Source organism: Oryzias latipes, chromosome 15 (genome assembly GCF_053564925.1).
Source record: "Oryzias latipes strain Hd-rR chromosome 15, Olatipes_Hd-rR_3.1".
NCBI lineage: Eukaryota > Metazoa > Chordata > Actinopteri > Beloniformes > Adrianichthyidae > Oryzias > Oryzias latipes.
The window spans coordinates 22,647,702-22,661,554 of record NC_136251.1 but is presented as its reverse complement, the minus strand read 5'-3'; the positions used below and the strand labels follow the sequence as shown (position 1 = coordinate 22,661,554).

General features: G+C 40.5%; 1 protein-coding gene across 1 annotated transcript; it reads right to left on the bottom strand.

Moving 5' to 3' along the window:
• Positions 1-4,197: 4,197 nt before the first annotated feature.
• On the bottom strand, positions 4,198-10,759 carry plek (pleckstrin). Its single transcript, XM_004077097.4, has 9 exons — positions 10,626-10,759; positions 7,710-7,865; positions 7,401-7,579; positions 7,221-7,312; positions 6,941-7,125; positions 6,752-6,856; positions 5,294-5,377; positions 5,144-5,213; positions 4,198-4,988 (listed from the first exon to the last, which is right to left on the bottom strand). The coding sequence occupies exons 1-9, from the start codon at positions 10,665-10,667 to the stop codon at positions 4,849-4,851; spliced, it is 1,053 nt and encodes a 350-aa protein (XP_004077145.1). The 5' UTR covers positions 10,668-10,759; the 3' UTR covers positions 4,198-4,848.
• Positions 10,760-13,853: the final 3,094 nt, after the last annotated feature.

Below are 13,853 nucleotides of genomic sequence, written 5' to 3'. Positions count from 1 at the left end.
CACCCGAGCCAGGACCACGCAGGGTCCAGACGTCACGGGGCACGAAGCGCTCCTCCCCGGCACCCCCCTCGTGGGGGGTGTAAGGGAGGGGAGAGGCGAAAAGCCAGTGGGGCAAGAGCGGAGCGGCGCTTCTCACCGGGCCTCCGCAGAGCAGCGGATTGGTCCTGTTTAAGCTCCAAAGCTTTCTCTGGAGCAAAACCCCGTATATGCATGACGTTAAACCAGAGCAGTACTGACACACGATAGGAATGAACCGTATACATGAACACCGATCGGATCAACAATCGGCATAACCCACCTATCTCTATTGGAAAAATATTTTGATCTGAACGAGTCTGATCGGAGCAGAGTATTCCGAACGGCATGTTTACATGACCCATTTTTCTTCCGATCAGGCGTTCTTTCCGATTACTTTTGCCCATGTAAACGCAGCTATTGTTTCAATCGACAGCTTTCAAAAGACAACAAATAGTAGATCTAATCTTTTAAATCATAAGATTAGCCTACTTATTTCTGATTATGTTTAAAGTGACGGAAAAATCTTTTTTATTTTTATTTTGCAACGATGCATTAAAATGGCTTTTCAGGCATCCTCATATATAATTTTGCTAGTTTAAGGCTAATTTGTAAAGTATAGGTGGTGCCTGTTGTCCTCCACCGGCTGCGCTACTCTTCTACGTCTTGACAAACCTTGTTTCTTAACACTGTTGCACCAATCATTTATTGTGACCAGGGCAGTTTAAGTACAAATTGGATGAGCTCCTCCAGAGGGGTGGAGGAGAGCTGAGGGTAATGGAAAATTAAGTGCTCTGCTTTGCTGGCTTTGGAAATGACTCATCCTTCACCCCAGGAACAGTATGAAAATAGAAAAATTGGTGATTAGGACCTGCCTGGATACAAAATCACTTTGATGCTGTGCTCAAATCAGTTCAAACAATAAAATCACAGGTATGCAAAAAATGAAATTATCCTTTGCACTGTCAGTTGGAATGCTTCTGTTTTTTTTATTAGGGTGTTTTCACACAATACTTAGATTTTGATATGACATTTTAAGTTTGGTTCCTAAATTTTTTGATATAAGTTGTCTGGATATTTTTAACAACAACATTCTTAATATCAATTATAAATATGGCTGGTTATTTTAAGATTCTCTTATGGAAATATTAAAAATAAATCACATCTGTTTATTAAGATGGGTTGAACTGAGTGAAATTAGGTTGATGCTGTTAGGAAAATCATGTTGTCATTATGAGTTAATGAAGTTTAACTTATTCCAGAAGAAGGGTGTGCATCTTCACTTCAATTTCTTGCCTATGCATTCATTAATTCCACTCAATTTGTGCTGAACTCATTGGTTCAATATGACTCATCTGCAATATTGTTCTATTGTAATCATTTTGATGCAGCTTTAATGGATTCACTGTTTGGGTTTTTTCTAAGTATGATTCTTTTGCTGGATCTTAAAAACTTTTTTTGGGGACTTTTCAGAGAAAGTGAATTTCAAAAGAAGTGAAGTGAATCAGATTTGTAGCATTTATGGAATTAAATAAACATATACACTATAATACCAAAAGTATTCACTCACCTGCTTTGACTGAAGTCCCATCCCATTTCTAACCCGTGGAGTTCAATATGATGTCAGTCCACCTTTTGCAGCTGTTAGAGGTTCAACTCTTCTTCAAAGGCTGTTCACAAGGTTGAGGAGTGTCTTAGGAATTTTTGAATATTCTGTCTCCGCTCTAATTCATCCCAAAGGTGTTCTATCGGGTTTAGGTCAGAACTCCAGAGAACTGCTCTAGAGTCCAGTGGCGGCGTGCTGTACACCACTGCCTCTGATGTTTTCCATTGCACTTGGTGATGTGTGGCTTGGATGCAGCTGCTTGGCCATGGAAACCCATTCCATGAAGCTCTCTGCGTACTGCACTTGGGCTAATCTGCAGTTCACATGAAGTGTGGAGCTCTGTAGCAATTGACTCTACAGAAAGTCGGCGACCTCTTTGCGCTATGGGCTTCAACATTCACTGTCGTGGCTGAGTAACTGTTGTTCCCAAACTCTTGCATTTTTTTATGACAGAGCTGACAGTTGACTATGGAATATTTAGGAGTGAAAGAAAATTCACGACTGAATTTGTTGCACGAGTGACATTCAATGACAGCTCCATGCTGGAATTCACTGATCTCCTGAGAGCGGCCCATTCTTTCACAAATGTAAAAACAGTCTGTCTTAGTGCTTGATTTTAAACACCTATGTGCAGCCCAAGTGATTAGGACACCTGATTCTGATTATTTGGATGGGTGAGAGAATACTTTCGGTAATATAGTGCAGCATTTAATTTATGCCAGTAAGAAGGATTCCATATTACTATTTTATGGTGTGGTTATTTTTAATAAAATGTATTTATTTCTGACATTAGAGACTTGTTTTCTGTTTTAGAAAATTTTTACACCTTGTTTAAACTATTTTAGTATCTTCATACTATAATTTTATAACACGTTTCCTCGAAGAAACTATCATGAAAATACAAAGCAGTTTAATGACTGGAAATGGTTCTAGGATAATGTTAAGCCCTTAGATTATGAATCTATAGTCCTCAAAAAACTCTCTGTCATAATTCAGAATTTCACCTTTTCAGTGTTCAAAAGATATCTAATAAAACTCCCCCATTCATTATTCATGTCACCGCGTCAGGAGGTGAGGCAAATTATGGTGGTCCTCAAAAATTCCTGCAGCATCTTGAAACACCCAGAGGGCCTCCTCAGAGTTGAAATTGTGTGACCAGCATTCTTCTGTTATTTCAAGGTCACCTCAATGGCCTAATATCAAACCAATATGCTTTAATACCTCACCAATGTCTCATTTTGCATTTTTTCATGGCTGTAGACTGCTGGAGCATTCAAATGTCAGCTGAATCTAAAAGAGGTCAATCCTTGGCTAAAAGCAAAAAAAATTATTCAAAATCACTTATTCTATTTTTTCTTATAACCACAAAATATTTAACTCTTGATAACACGTCTTTTTTATTGCTTAGGACCATTACACGCATCAAAGCCTTGCCTTTAAGGCTACTGGAAAAAAAAGCAATTTTTTTACAATATACAATGAACAGACGGGATACATTACACCACTATAATTTCCATGTACCAATTCTAGTGACAGATGTATCCTGTAAACTATCAGGTTTGTTAAACATCTGCCTTTTTGAAATAAACATATCAGACAACAAACATTTTTTATGAAAAAGTGCAAACTTATTGTTATACACATTCAAGTTTCAAGGGAATCCAATTTCCCAAGTTTCTCTTTACTTTCTGTTTTTGTAACAAGTTAAAACAAACAAAAAAGTTTTCTAATTTTTTTTGTAAATTGCTCTTCAGTGTTAGGTTGTTATCTGGTGCCCTCCAGTGTTGGAATTATAAAATACATTTAATGTGTGAAGGAATATGAGGCAATTTTGAAGCAGCAATATACTACAGCTCTTAAGGTGCCAAGTTGGTTCAGAAAGCAGTTAATGGAACAGTAATACAATGCATCTTAAAATTGTGGTTTTCAACGAAATAGAAACCACATTCCGTGCTCATGTCAAGTGATCTACACAAAAGATATAGTCAAAGTGAAACACCAGACTTGACTGATAAATATACCACAGGTCTGCTCACATGGAAATAGCATTGTGCTCAGTGTCTCACTCTGTATCACATGAGTGTTAATGCTTAAAGACCCACTCAGATCATCTTTTGATATTTACCGAACCTTCCCAGTTGTCTTTTAATTATGATTCTGTTCTTTTAGCCAAAAAACAACAACAAAAAAACTGTTTCTAGGACATATTTTCTGCAGAGTGTAGGTAGTTCATTAGAAATCCGCCTCTGACTTGTAGGCAGAACCGATGGTGAGGAGTAAGCCCGCCACCACTTTGCAACATGCATGTCCTGCTGGTTTACAGCACCCCTCAACCTAAAATTACCGGCGAGCAACTCTGGAGCGATCCAGCCGGACAGTTTGGAGCCAGATGTCAACCCCGGATGGGAAAACGAGGACATACATGGATCTAGTCGTCTAAAAGCAGATGAGTCAAAATGGAACTGAGAGCTTGTAGCTCACCACAGTAGCTTTTACATCACACCCACGAGGTTTTTCCAACAGCATCTCTGTATCTGCTCCTGATTCACAACGATTTAAATAAAGAAATACTCATGAATACAATTTTAAGTTTAATATTTCTATACATGACTTCCACCATCAGATAAATACCACAAAAAATATTAAAAACAACAAAACGTGATTTTTGTTTAGGTGGGTCGTTAAAAAAAAAAAAAATCAGCAATACATTCACCAAAGTAAGGATTCAGTCAGAAGCCTGTTCTGTGTAACCGAGAAATAAATTTGTATCTTGAAGCCATGGTGTCACTCAAATGACTCATTCTGGAAAAAGATAATTTGTCTCACAGATGCAGCATGCCTGTTTGCTGCAGATCATTTCTGACAGGAACTGAGTACTTTCGTGTGATAGCAAAGACAATGTCAGAATATGGTAAATAACAGAGGAAATGACAAACCCAGTGTGTGACCAACATGCCACAATGAAGGGTGTTTTTTATTATATTTTATCTAGGTTTACAAAGAGACTTTTGTTTTAAATTGTCTATTTTTTGTTTTAACAAAAATACATATATTCCTTATTTTCCTAAAATGTTTTGTTCATAGTGCACAAACGTATCCATATTATTTTGATGTCTGCAGAAAGGTAAAAACTGCATAGGTCCAAAAAAAATCCCACAAAAGGGAATAAATGTAGGACTGTAACAATCGTGGCTGGCAGATATCCCCCTGCTGCTTTGCTGCGCCTGTTATTTTCCACTTTTTGACGCAACTTGTATGGCTTTGATCCACTCCTTTCTTTCTTCAGTTGTTGCAGCTTGCAGGAAGTAGTGGGTCTCCTCTGCGGTGATGATCTCAAAGAGGTTGCCATCAACGTCGTACTTTTTCGCTGAAAAGGGAACGCAGAAATGTGAGATTAAAAGCAAACCAAAAAAAGTTGAACTGAAAATAAACCGTACTGTTTTGACACACTGCAAACACTTCTTGGTCACAGTCTGAAAGCAATACATGCAACCAGCAGCAGCAGCAGCCTTCGTCACCCACCATCAGGCACAAACTCCACAGCTGTGACCACAGCACCACGAAGATGGATTGAACCCAGAGGATCATCACCCTGCCACAGTGAAACGTAGAGTTAGATGGGTTTTTTTCTCTTTTCAGCGGGCATCAAATTGCTTAACGCAACTTATTTACCTTGGAAGGATCATAATAATGCATGAAAGCAGGGTCATCTCGCAAAATAAACTTCCGCACCTTCCAGTTTTTCCTCTTGTGCCCCTGTTTTCAAATAAAACTATAATATATTCGTCATGATGTCAGAATAAACATAATTGTCCAAAGCATAACATTTAAAAAATATATACCTTTAATATAAACATAGATAAGATACATTCACTGGCCACTTTATTAGGCAGACCTGTCCAACTGCTCATTAACGCAAATTTCCAATCAGCCAATCACATGGCAGCAATTCAATGCATTTAGGCATGTAGACATGGTCTAGACGATCTGCTGCAGTTCTGACCAAACATCAGAATGGGGAAGAAAGGTGATTTAAGTGACTTTGAACGTGGCATGATTGTTGGTGCCAGAAAAACTGGTCTGATTATAACTGCTGATCTGCTGTGTTTTCACGCACAACCATCTCTAGGATTTACAGAGAAGGTCCAAAAAAGAGAAAATATCCAGTGAGCAGCAGTTCTGTGGGTTGAAATGCCTGCTTGATGTCAAAGATCAGGAGAGAATGGCCAGACTGGTTTGAATGGCAAACCTTATCTGACATGACTACTTGTTACAACTGAGGTCTGCAGATAAGCATCTCTGAACGCACATCACGTCCGACCTTGAGGCAGATGGGCTACAGCAGCAGAAGACAACATTGGGTGCCACTCCTGTCAGCAAGAACAAGAAACTGAGGCTACAATTCACAGAAGGCTCACCAAAACCGAAACCGGATATTGGAAGATTGAAAAACGTTGCCTGGTCTGATGAGTCCTGATTTCTGCTGCGACATTCGGATGGCGGGCTCTGAATTTGGGGTCAACAACATAAAAGCATGGATCCTTCCTCCGTTGTGTCAACGGTTCAGTCTGGTGAGGGCGGTGTAATGTTGTGGGGAATAGGTTCTTGGCACACTTTTGGCCCCTCAGTACCCGCTCAGCATGGTTACAATGCCACAGCCTACCCATCCATCCCTTTTTTTACAGTTTACCATCTTCTGATTGCTATTTCTAGTAGGATAATGCGCCATGTCATGAAGTTAAATTCATCTCAGACTAGTTTCTTGAACATGACAATGAGCTCACTGGACTCAAATAGCCTCCACAGTTACCAGATCTCAACCCAATAGAGCCCCCTTGGGATGTGGAGGAATGGGAGATTGTCATCAGGGATGTGCAGCCGACAAATCTGCAGCAACTGCATGATGCTATCATGTCAAGATGGACCAAACTCTCTGAGAAATGCTTCCAGTTCCTTGTTGAATCTATGACACCAAGGATTAAGGCAGCTCTGAAGGCAAAAGGGGGTCCTACCCGGTAGTAGCAGGTGTGCCTAATGAAGTGGACGGTTAGTGTATTTCTTTTGAGGATATTGTCTTTTTTGCTTCTAAAATACCTAATTGGCATAAATATAGCCTTTTATTTAGTTTACCTGTTTAAGTAAGCAACCTTGCTTGAGGATGTTTCCCCTGAATTCTTCTTTTACAAGCACATCTTCATCACTTGAGTAACCTTCACAGAAGAAGCCACTGTCTGCCTGAGGGTAAAGTCATAAATTCTCAGTGTCTTTGGTTTTTTTTGTGTCCAGAAATGAGATTATTTTTTAATAGCTTTAACTTACAAAGTAGTAAAGAGCTTTTGTGTCATCCAAAAAAGTTGTTTGTTCTCCGCTCTCTGCAGCTTCTTTTGACATGTCGTCTGCAGGCTGGAGGTAGCCTTCATTCATCAGCCCCACAGCCAGCACAAGAGCCTCATGCCTGTTTCTCGCTTTTCCGTTTGAGATCATCCACTCAAGCACTGTTGCACCTGTGCAAAAAAGAGAAGTGGTGTGCGTCAGTCAGAGCAATCGATGGTTGAAATAGCCAAAGTCACCCCTGATGACACAATTCAAACTGCAATACCAGTGAAGCAGTAGTTGAAGAGTCGGTTATTCTGCTCCAGTTTTATCTCTCTTATTCCGTTGTCCTGGTCCTTCATCTCCATGTACAGATCTCTGAAAAAAATACATTAATATCTGTGAGTTTGTTGTGCTGCTTTTCTGTTTATGTCAAGAGTTTACAGAGAAATATGTTTTAACGTACGTAAGATTCACTTCAGGCAGGCGGATGGAGCGTCTGGTGGATTTTCTGGCAAACCTTTTCCCACCTTCCAAACAGGTAATAGCTCTCTTAATGTCCTTTACCCAGAATTCTCGTTCCTCCACATATGAGGCTTGGAAGAAATGGTCCTGCTTCTTTTCTGAGGTGATCTTGAAGACCAGCTAAGCAAACACAGTCAGCAATTCCATGTAATGATACGCTAAAAGATAGATTCCAAGTTTTGTTTCTGTTACATTTTTTGGGGTGACTCTTTGTTTTAAGGTTGAAACATTTTACATGTTCGTTACTTACTGTCTTTTTGGGAAAATCTTGGCAGGGGCTGAGAAGTTTGGCTCCCTTCAGGGGAATCATTCCTTTCGGAGAGCGGTCTATTTTCTTTTTATAGAATTCCAGCCCATCCTCTGACAACACAACCCACACTGCTGACCAAGAGTTTAACAGCGTGCCCTGAGGATCCATAAAGCAACAGTCAGCTTTGAGCACCAGAATTGAAAAATTGTGGTTGTTGTTGTACAGGGTGTTGTGCTTCAAGTACACAACTTGAGCCGCAAGTTGCAGTTCTGCTTTCCATTTTCTTTCTTTTTCAAATAAAACTTTTCAGAATAGCACAATACACAACGGAAATACAGAAGAGAAACTCTCAAGTGAACGAATTACTTAAATAATAATCATTTTTTTCAGTTACTGGCAAGAGCATTTTAACAAATCTTACAAATTAGTGTGCTTTTGTGTGCCATTTTGCTTTCATATGACCTGAAACACACCTAAAATCAAAAACAAAATGGAATCATTTAAAGAAAATTTGGAAATGAATCCACTTTTTTGGGACAGGGTAATAACCAGAAGTCCAGCTTCTAAATTTAACTACACATATTCACTTTCTGTAATAAAAAGAAACACTTAATCTTTTGCTAGCTTTACAAAAAAATACAGTAATTTCATGTCATTAATATAGGGTTGCCTCATTATTTAAGGTATTTAAAGAAGAAACACTTGCGCCTCTGCAGTTAATCAAGTTTCAGAATTTCGTTTTGTTACATGACAGCAAAACTGTCTACCATTTTTAACTTATCTTCATATGTTTCAAAATATATTTCAAGCTAGAATATGGTATCTGATGTACGTGGCAGCGTAAAAGTGATAAATAAAGCATGTGGGTGAGCACAAATACCCATCGTCTCCGTACATGAGAGATTATAACAACTTAAAACAGCTGTAATGTGAAACAAGTGCATTTAGGAAAAAGAAAATAAAGTTTACTAAATGTTTTGTCTTGATCCCTCCCCCAGAGAAACAGGCACAGCTCTTCCATATCATCATGTTCTTTATCACTCATCAGCCTCGGTTTATTATTAGCCAATCAGCCGTAAACTGTTAAGTTTAAATACCACATCGTCCTCCACAGTCAGCCGGCTGTCATCTCAGAACCAAGAAGTAACCCAGCTCCTCCCCAACTCCACCCACTCATGGATCTTTACACTCTCTTAGAACTCAGGATGACTCATTTCAAGTCCATTTGCATGCCTGGAATAAACTCCAGGAATCATTTGACCCTCTTCAAGGATGCGCAGGGATCACTCATTTTTGACGTTGAACTAATAAATCTGTTTTTTTTTCCAAAAAAATTCACTTTTAACTTTTGTTACTGTATAAACCTATTATTTCAATATTTGTTTGGACAAATGCATGACTTGTTTAACATAATTTTTTATTGCACAGCATTTTGTCCTGTATTTTCTCAAGGATACGATTTTACGTCCTGGTCACCTTTCAAACTGCGTCCCCGGTGGTCCGTTGTCATTCAGTAGTTGGTGACCTTGGCTGGTGTGACTGCTCTACATAATCAACTCTATTTTGCTCATGCTTTTCTCGTGCTTGGAAAGACAGCGTTTTGTAGGTTTATGTATATTTTTTAAAACATCAATTGTTGCAGGCAGAGTGCAGCTCACACCTATGGCCATGTGTGATTTCCTTGGGGGAGGGTGGGGGGTGTAAGTGGAAAATTCAATTTTAAGCTCACTTTAAACTGATTTTAAGGTAAGAGAAAAAAAAATCTTTTGCTAATGTCATTTAAAGACCAGAATCTTTTTGCTTTCATGCCTAGACAACAGTTGCTCAATTAAATGACAGTTTAAGAGACAAATTTAGTTTGTATTCAATGTATTTCTATAGAATAGAATGATTTCCATACATTATTTGTTTCATCAATCACTCCCACAAACTTACTTTCACTAACTTATTAACCTATGAAGCATGCTTTTGGACTGTGGGAGTAAGCCGGAGCGCCCAGAGAAAACCCACACGTTCATGAGTAGAACATGCAAACTCCACACAGAAAAGTCCCAGCCGGGCTTCAAACCAGAGTGTCCTCGCTATGAAGCAAGAGCGTTTATCACCGCTCCACCGTACAGCAGGACAGAGCTCTTAAAATTTATTCTGAACAACAAGCCAGCACACATACAAAAAAAAGTAAATTATTCTATGTATATTCATTTTTTTATTTACATCTGGCAGTGAGCCCATGAAAGGCTGCACTCAAAATGTGTTTCCTTTTTCTTAAAGTTTGTTTGAATAGAGTTTTTATTTTATTTTATTTAACGTAACCATACCCTTAATAGCTCCCTATAGGTTTATAGGTTTGAAACCCATAGTTTCGTCATACCAAACTGTAAAAACTGGACCCAAAGCCTCTGTTTGACATTTAGCGTTAAGGGATGGGATTGGGGGGTATAAACCACCAAATGTTGGTTTACCGAATGGTTTCCGAGAAAAATAACTTACACTTGTGAGGAGAAGTAGGAACTTAGTCTTCTGTTTCAGCTTTCTAGAAATGAGTGTATTTTGTTTCAAACCTATCTCGCTTTAGGACAGTTCATTGTGTTTCATTGCCAGTTTAGTGTGTCCACTTCACTGAGTGGAACCAGATTTTTTGTTGTTTAGGATATTTAGCATATGGTGGTTCAATATTTTTCTAGTACCATACTGTCTCTGTTTCACAAACATGTATTTTTTTATTAAATAAAAATCTGTATAGATAGTATTTCTTGACAGCCAGACCTTCACAAGTATATTGTGGTTATTACTGCACATTGCCAATTCATTCAATTCAGATGTGAATCTGGACAAACAGGCAATAAACTAGTCCACAACTTGAGTCAAGCATGCCATCATGAGATAAAATGTGTTTTTATAAAACAGTCTTCCTACCTTCTTCACCAAGTATCCTTCTCTGATCTCTTGTGGCTCCATCTCTGTGCTGTGTGCTACTGTCGGCTGAATGTGTCTCTTTGCTTTCTTGTAGTCATTCTGGGTTTGTGTGTGGGTGTGGGAGGGGTGTGTGAGTTTCTGTCAAGGCAAATCAAAAAACACATGCAAAAGAGGTTCAAACAGGAAGTTAGGACTGTTGGGTGTGTGACAAAAGTGACTGCTCATTCAACTTCCTGTTATCTGGGATAATTTTAGTTTCCACTTGTGACAGTCTGCAGTCTGTGTCTCCATCAGAATCAGAATCAGAATCAGCTTTATTGGCCAAGTACAGTGCATGTACAAGGAATTTGGCTTTGGTGTCTTGTGCTCTCGTGCAAACCAAAAAGATATGAAAAAAAGTTTAAAGGAGTAAGACAGGAGATGATAAATAATTAAAAGGAAGTACTATGAGGTAGATATAGGAATATTTAAACATAACTAAATAAAAAAATGCAACAGTAGTTCTGGTGTGACAGTTTCTGTGGTTTTGTTCAGTGTTCTTGAGTGGTCTGGAGTCAGGAGTTCATTAGAGTGACAGCTCGGGGAAGAAGCTGTCCTTGTGCTATTTTTGTGTTCTATTACATGAACCATAAAATATATTTCTGTGGTATAGTTACAGTACTTTTCATTAATGTTACAGGAATACTGTGTAGGACGTTTTGAAAGATGAATAATTTGTAGCAGCATTAATGCAATCTAAAAATATATACTTTTGAATGTAAATTGGCCTTAAGGACTGCTTCCGCTAGACTTTATGGGAAGCATACATGCTTCCCATAAATAGATAATATTTGTTTTAAGACATTTTATGAGGTCTAAATCATGAAATACATCTTTCCGAATTCATACCTATATTATTCATACCTATATATACCTATATATATATAAAAACGCCCCTCTCGCGGGTGGTTTCTCCTCCAAGCTCGGGTCCTCTACCAGAGGCCTGGGAGCTTGAGGGTCCTGCAGTATCTTAGCTGTTCCTAGCATTGAACTTTTCTGGACTGAGAGGTCTGAGGTCTTTCCAGGTATCTGTTGTAGCCACTCCTCCAGCTTGGGGGTTACTTCCCCGAGAGCTCCAATTACCACGGGCACCACTGTCATCTTCACTTTCCATGCTTTCTCCAGTTCTTCTCTGAGTCCCTGGTATTTCTCCAGTTTCTCATGTTCCTTCTTCCTGATGTTCCCATCGCTTGGCACTACCACATCCACCACAACGGCTTTCCTCTGTTCTTTATCCACCACTACAATGTCTGGTTGGTTCGCCTTTACCCTCCTATCAGTCTGGATCTGGAAGTCCCACAGGATCTTTGCTTTCTTATTGTCTACCACCTTCAGACGTGTTTCCCATTTTGACTTTGGGGTTTCCAGTTCATATTCTGCACACATATTCCTGTATATTATTCCAGCCACTTGATTGTGGCGCTCCATGTATGTTTTCCCTGCCAGCATCTTGCATCCTGCAGTTATGTGCTGGATTGTTTGAGACGCCTCTTTGCACAGCCTACACCTTGGGTCTTGTCTGGTGTGGTAGATCTGAGCCTCTGGTGCTCAGGGCTTGTTCCTGCCAGGATGAGTACTTCAGTGCTGTCCTGTAGGCCAGCCCTTTCTAGCCATTGGTAGGTCTATCAGCCACTTCAGTTATAGTCCGGTGGTACATCCCATGCAGGGGTTTGTCCTCCCATGGGGATCCGTCCACCAGCACTGTATCCTCTGCTCTCCATTGTTTGAGACATTCACTGAGCACGCTGTCAGTTGGGGCCTTGAGATTGGTGTACTCATGCATCTATATCTATCTATCTATCTATAGATATATATCTATATTTTTATTCTATATATAGATATATATCTATATATTGTAATGATCCAGCCGGATCGTCACTTCAGCAGGATAGCAAAAGCCAACTGCTCATGTAGAGGCTTCCAGGGAGACCTGTCCATACCCCATACACCGCACAACCCCGGACAGTCTCAAGGAGTAATAAACAGGAAGTCACCTGGAATAAAAGTCACCTTTTAAGCATCAAGCCTGTTTATTCCAACAACTCTCAAACAGCCCAAACAGCATGGACGTCACTTCAGTGCACAACCCTCAGACTCAAGGTTTCACCCTAATGCTCCCCACTTCCCATGAGCCTTAGGGGCTGAAGGCGGGGCTAATCCCCAGGTCGCTACACTGACCCCCCACCTAAGAGGGTTAAGTGTCCCCGCAATCCTCACATAACTGCAGAACTGAACAACAAAACACAAATAGCAAAACACAGGAACACACTGGCTGAAGACTCCTTCGCACAATGCTGGGTTCCAACCACCACCCTGTACAGTCTTCCTCCCAACTAGCCGGATTAGCACATCTGCAACTGACACTGTCCCATGCCAGTATGTTCCCAGCCAGGAGAATCAGTCCTCGCCTCCGTGGAAGCACCACCATCAAGGTGCACGTCACCATGGGGGAGCAGACTCTCTCCGAGTGAAGAGCTGCACATCAGCAGCTGCGGTCCCCAGGCATCCCAGGTACGACGAGACTCCAGCTGCTGTAGGGTCCGTTGCGTCAAACCCTCCTCCTCAAAGCGAAGCTCTGCTGACAGGTCTCGCAGCTCCGCAGGTGAGAGGTCCAGCAGTGCCTGGAGTGTAGCGCCCTCTAACGCCAGGCCTGGGTGTGTGAGAAGTCCCCTTTGGCGTCCAGCCCTCATGGCCGGAGGCCGAACTGCCTCCAGGTTCGACTGCTCCATCTCTCGCTCCATGGCGTAGCAGCGGCTAAGCATCCCACTTCTGACACCAATGTAACAATCCAGCCGGATCGTCACTTCAGCGGGATGGCAAAAGCCAACTGCTCATGAAGAGGCTTCAAGGGAGACCTGTCCATACACCGCACAACCCCGGACAGTCTCAAGGAGTATTAACAGGAAGAGAGGCAAAGTCACCTTTTGAGCATCAAGTCTGTTTATTCCAACAACACTCAAACAGCCCAAACAGCATGGAGGTCACTTCAGTGCATAACCCTCAGACTCAAGGTTTCACCCTAAAGCTCCCCACTCCCCGCTCTAAGATTTTTTTTTTTTTTTTTTGCCTTGGATTACCAATACTGAAACAACTATAAAACTGTTCCTTAAGGTTATGACCCGTACATCATAAGTTTAACAAAGGGTGATCATGCCTTTCTGTATCAGCTTGGAAAATATTTATTTAAAG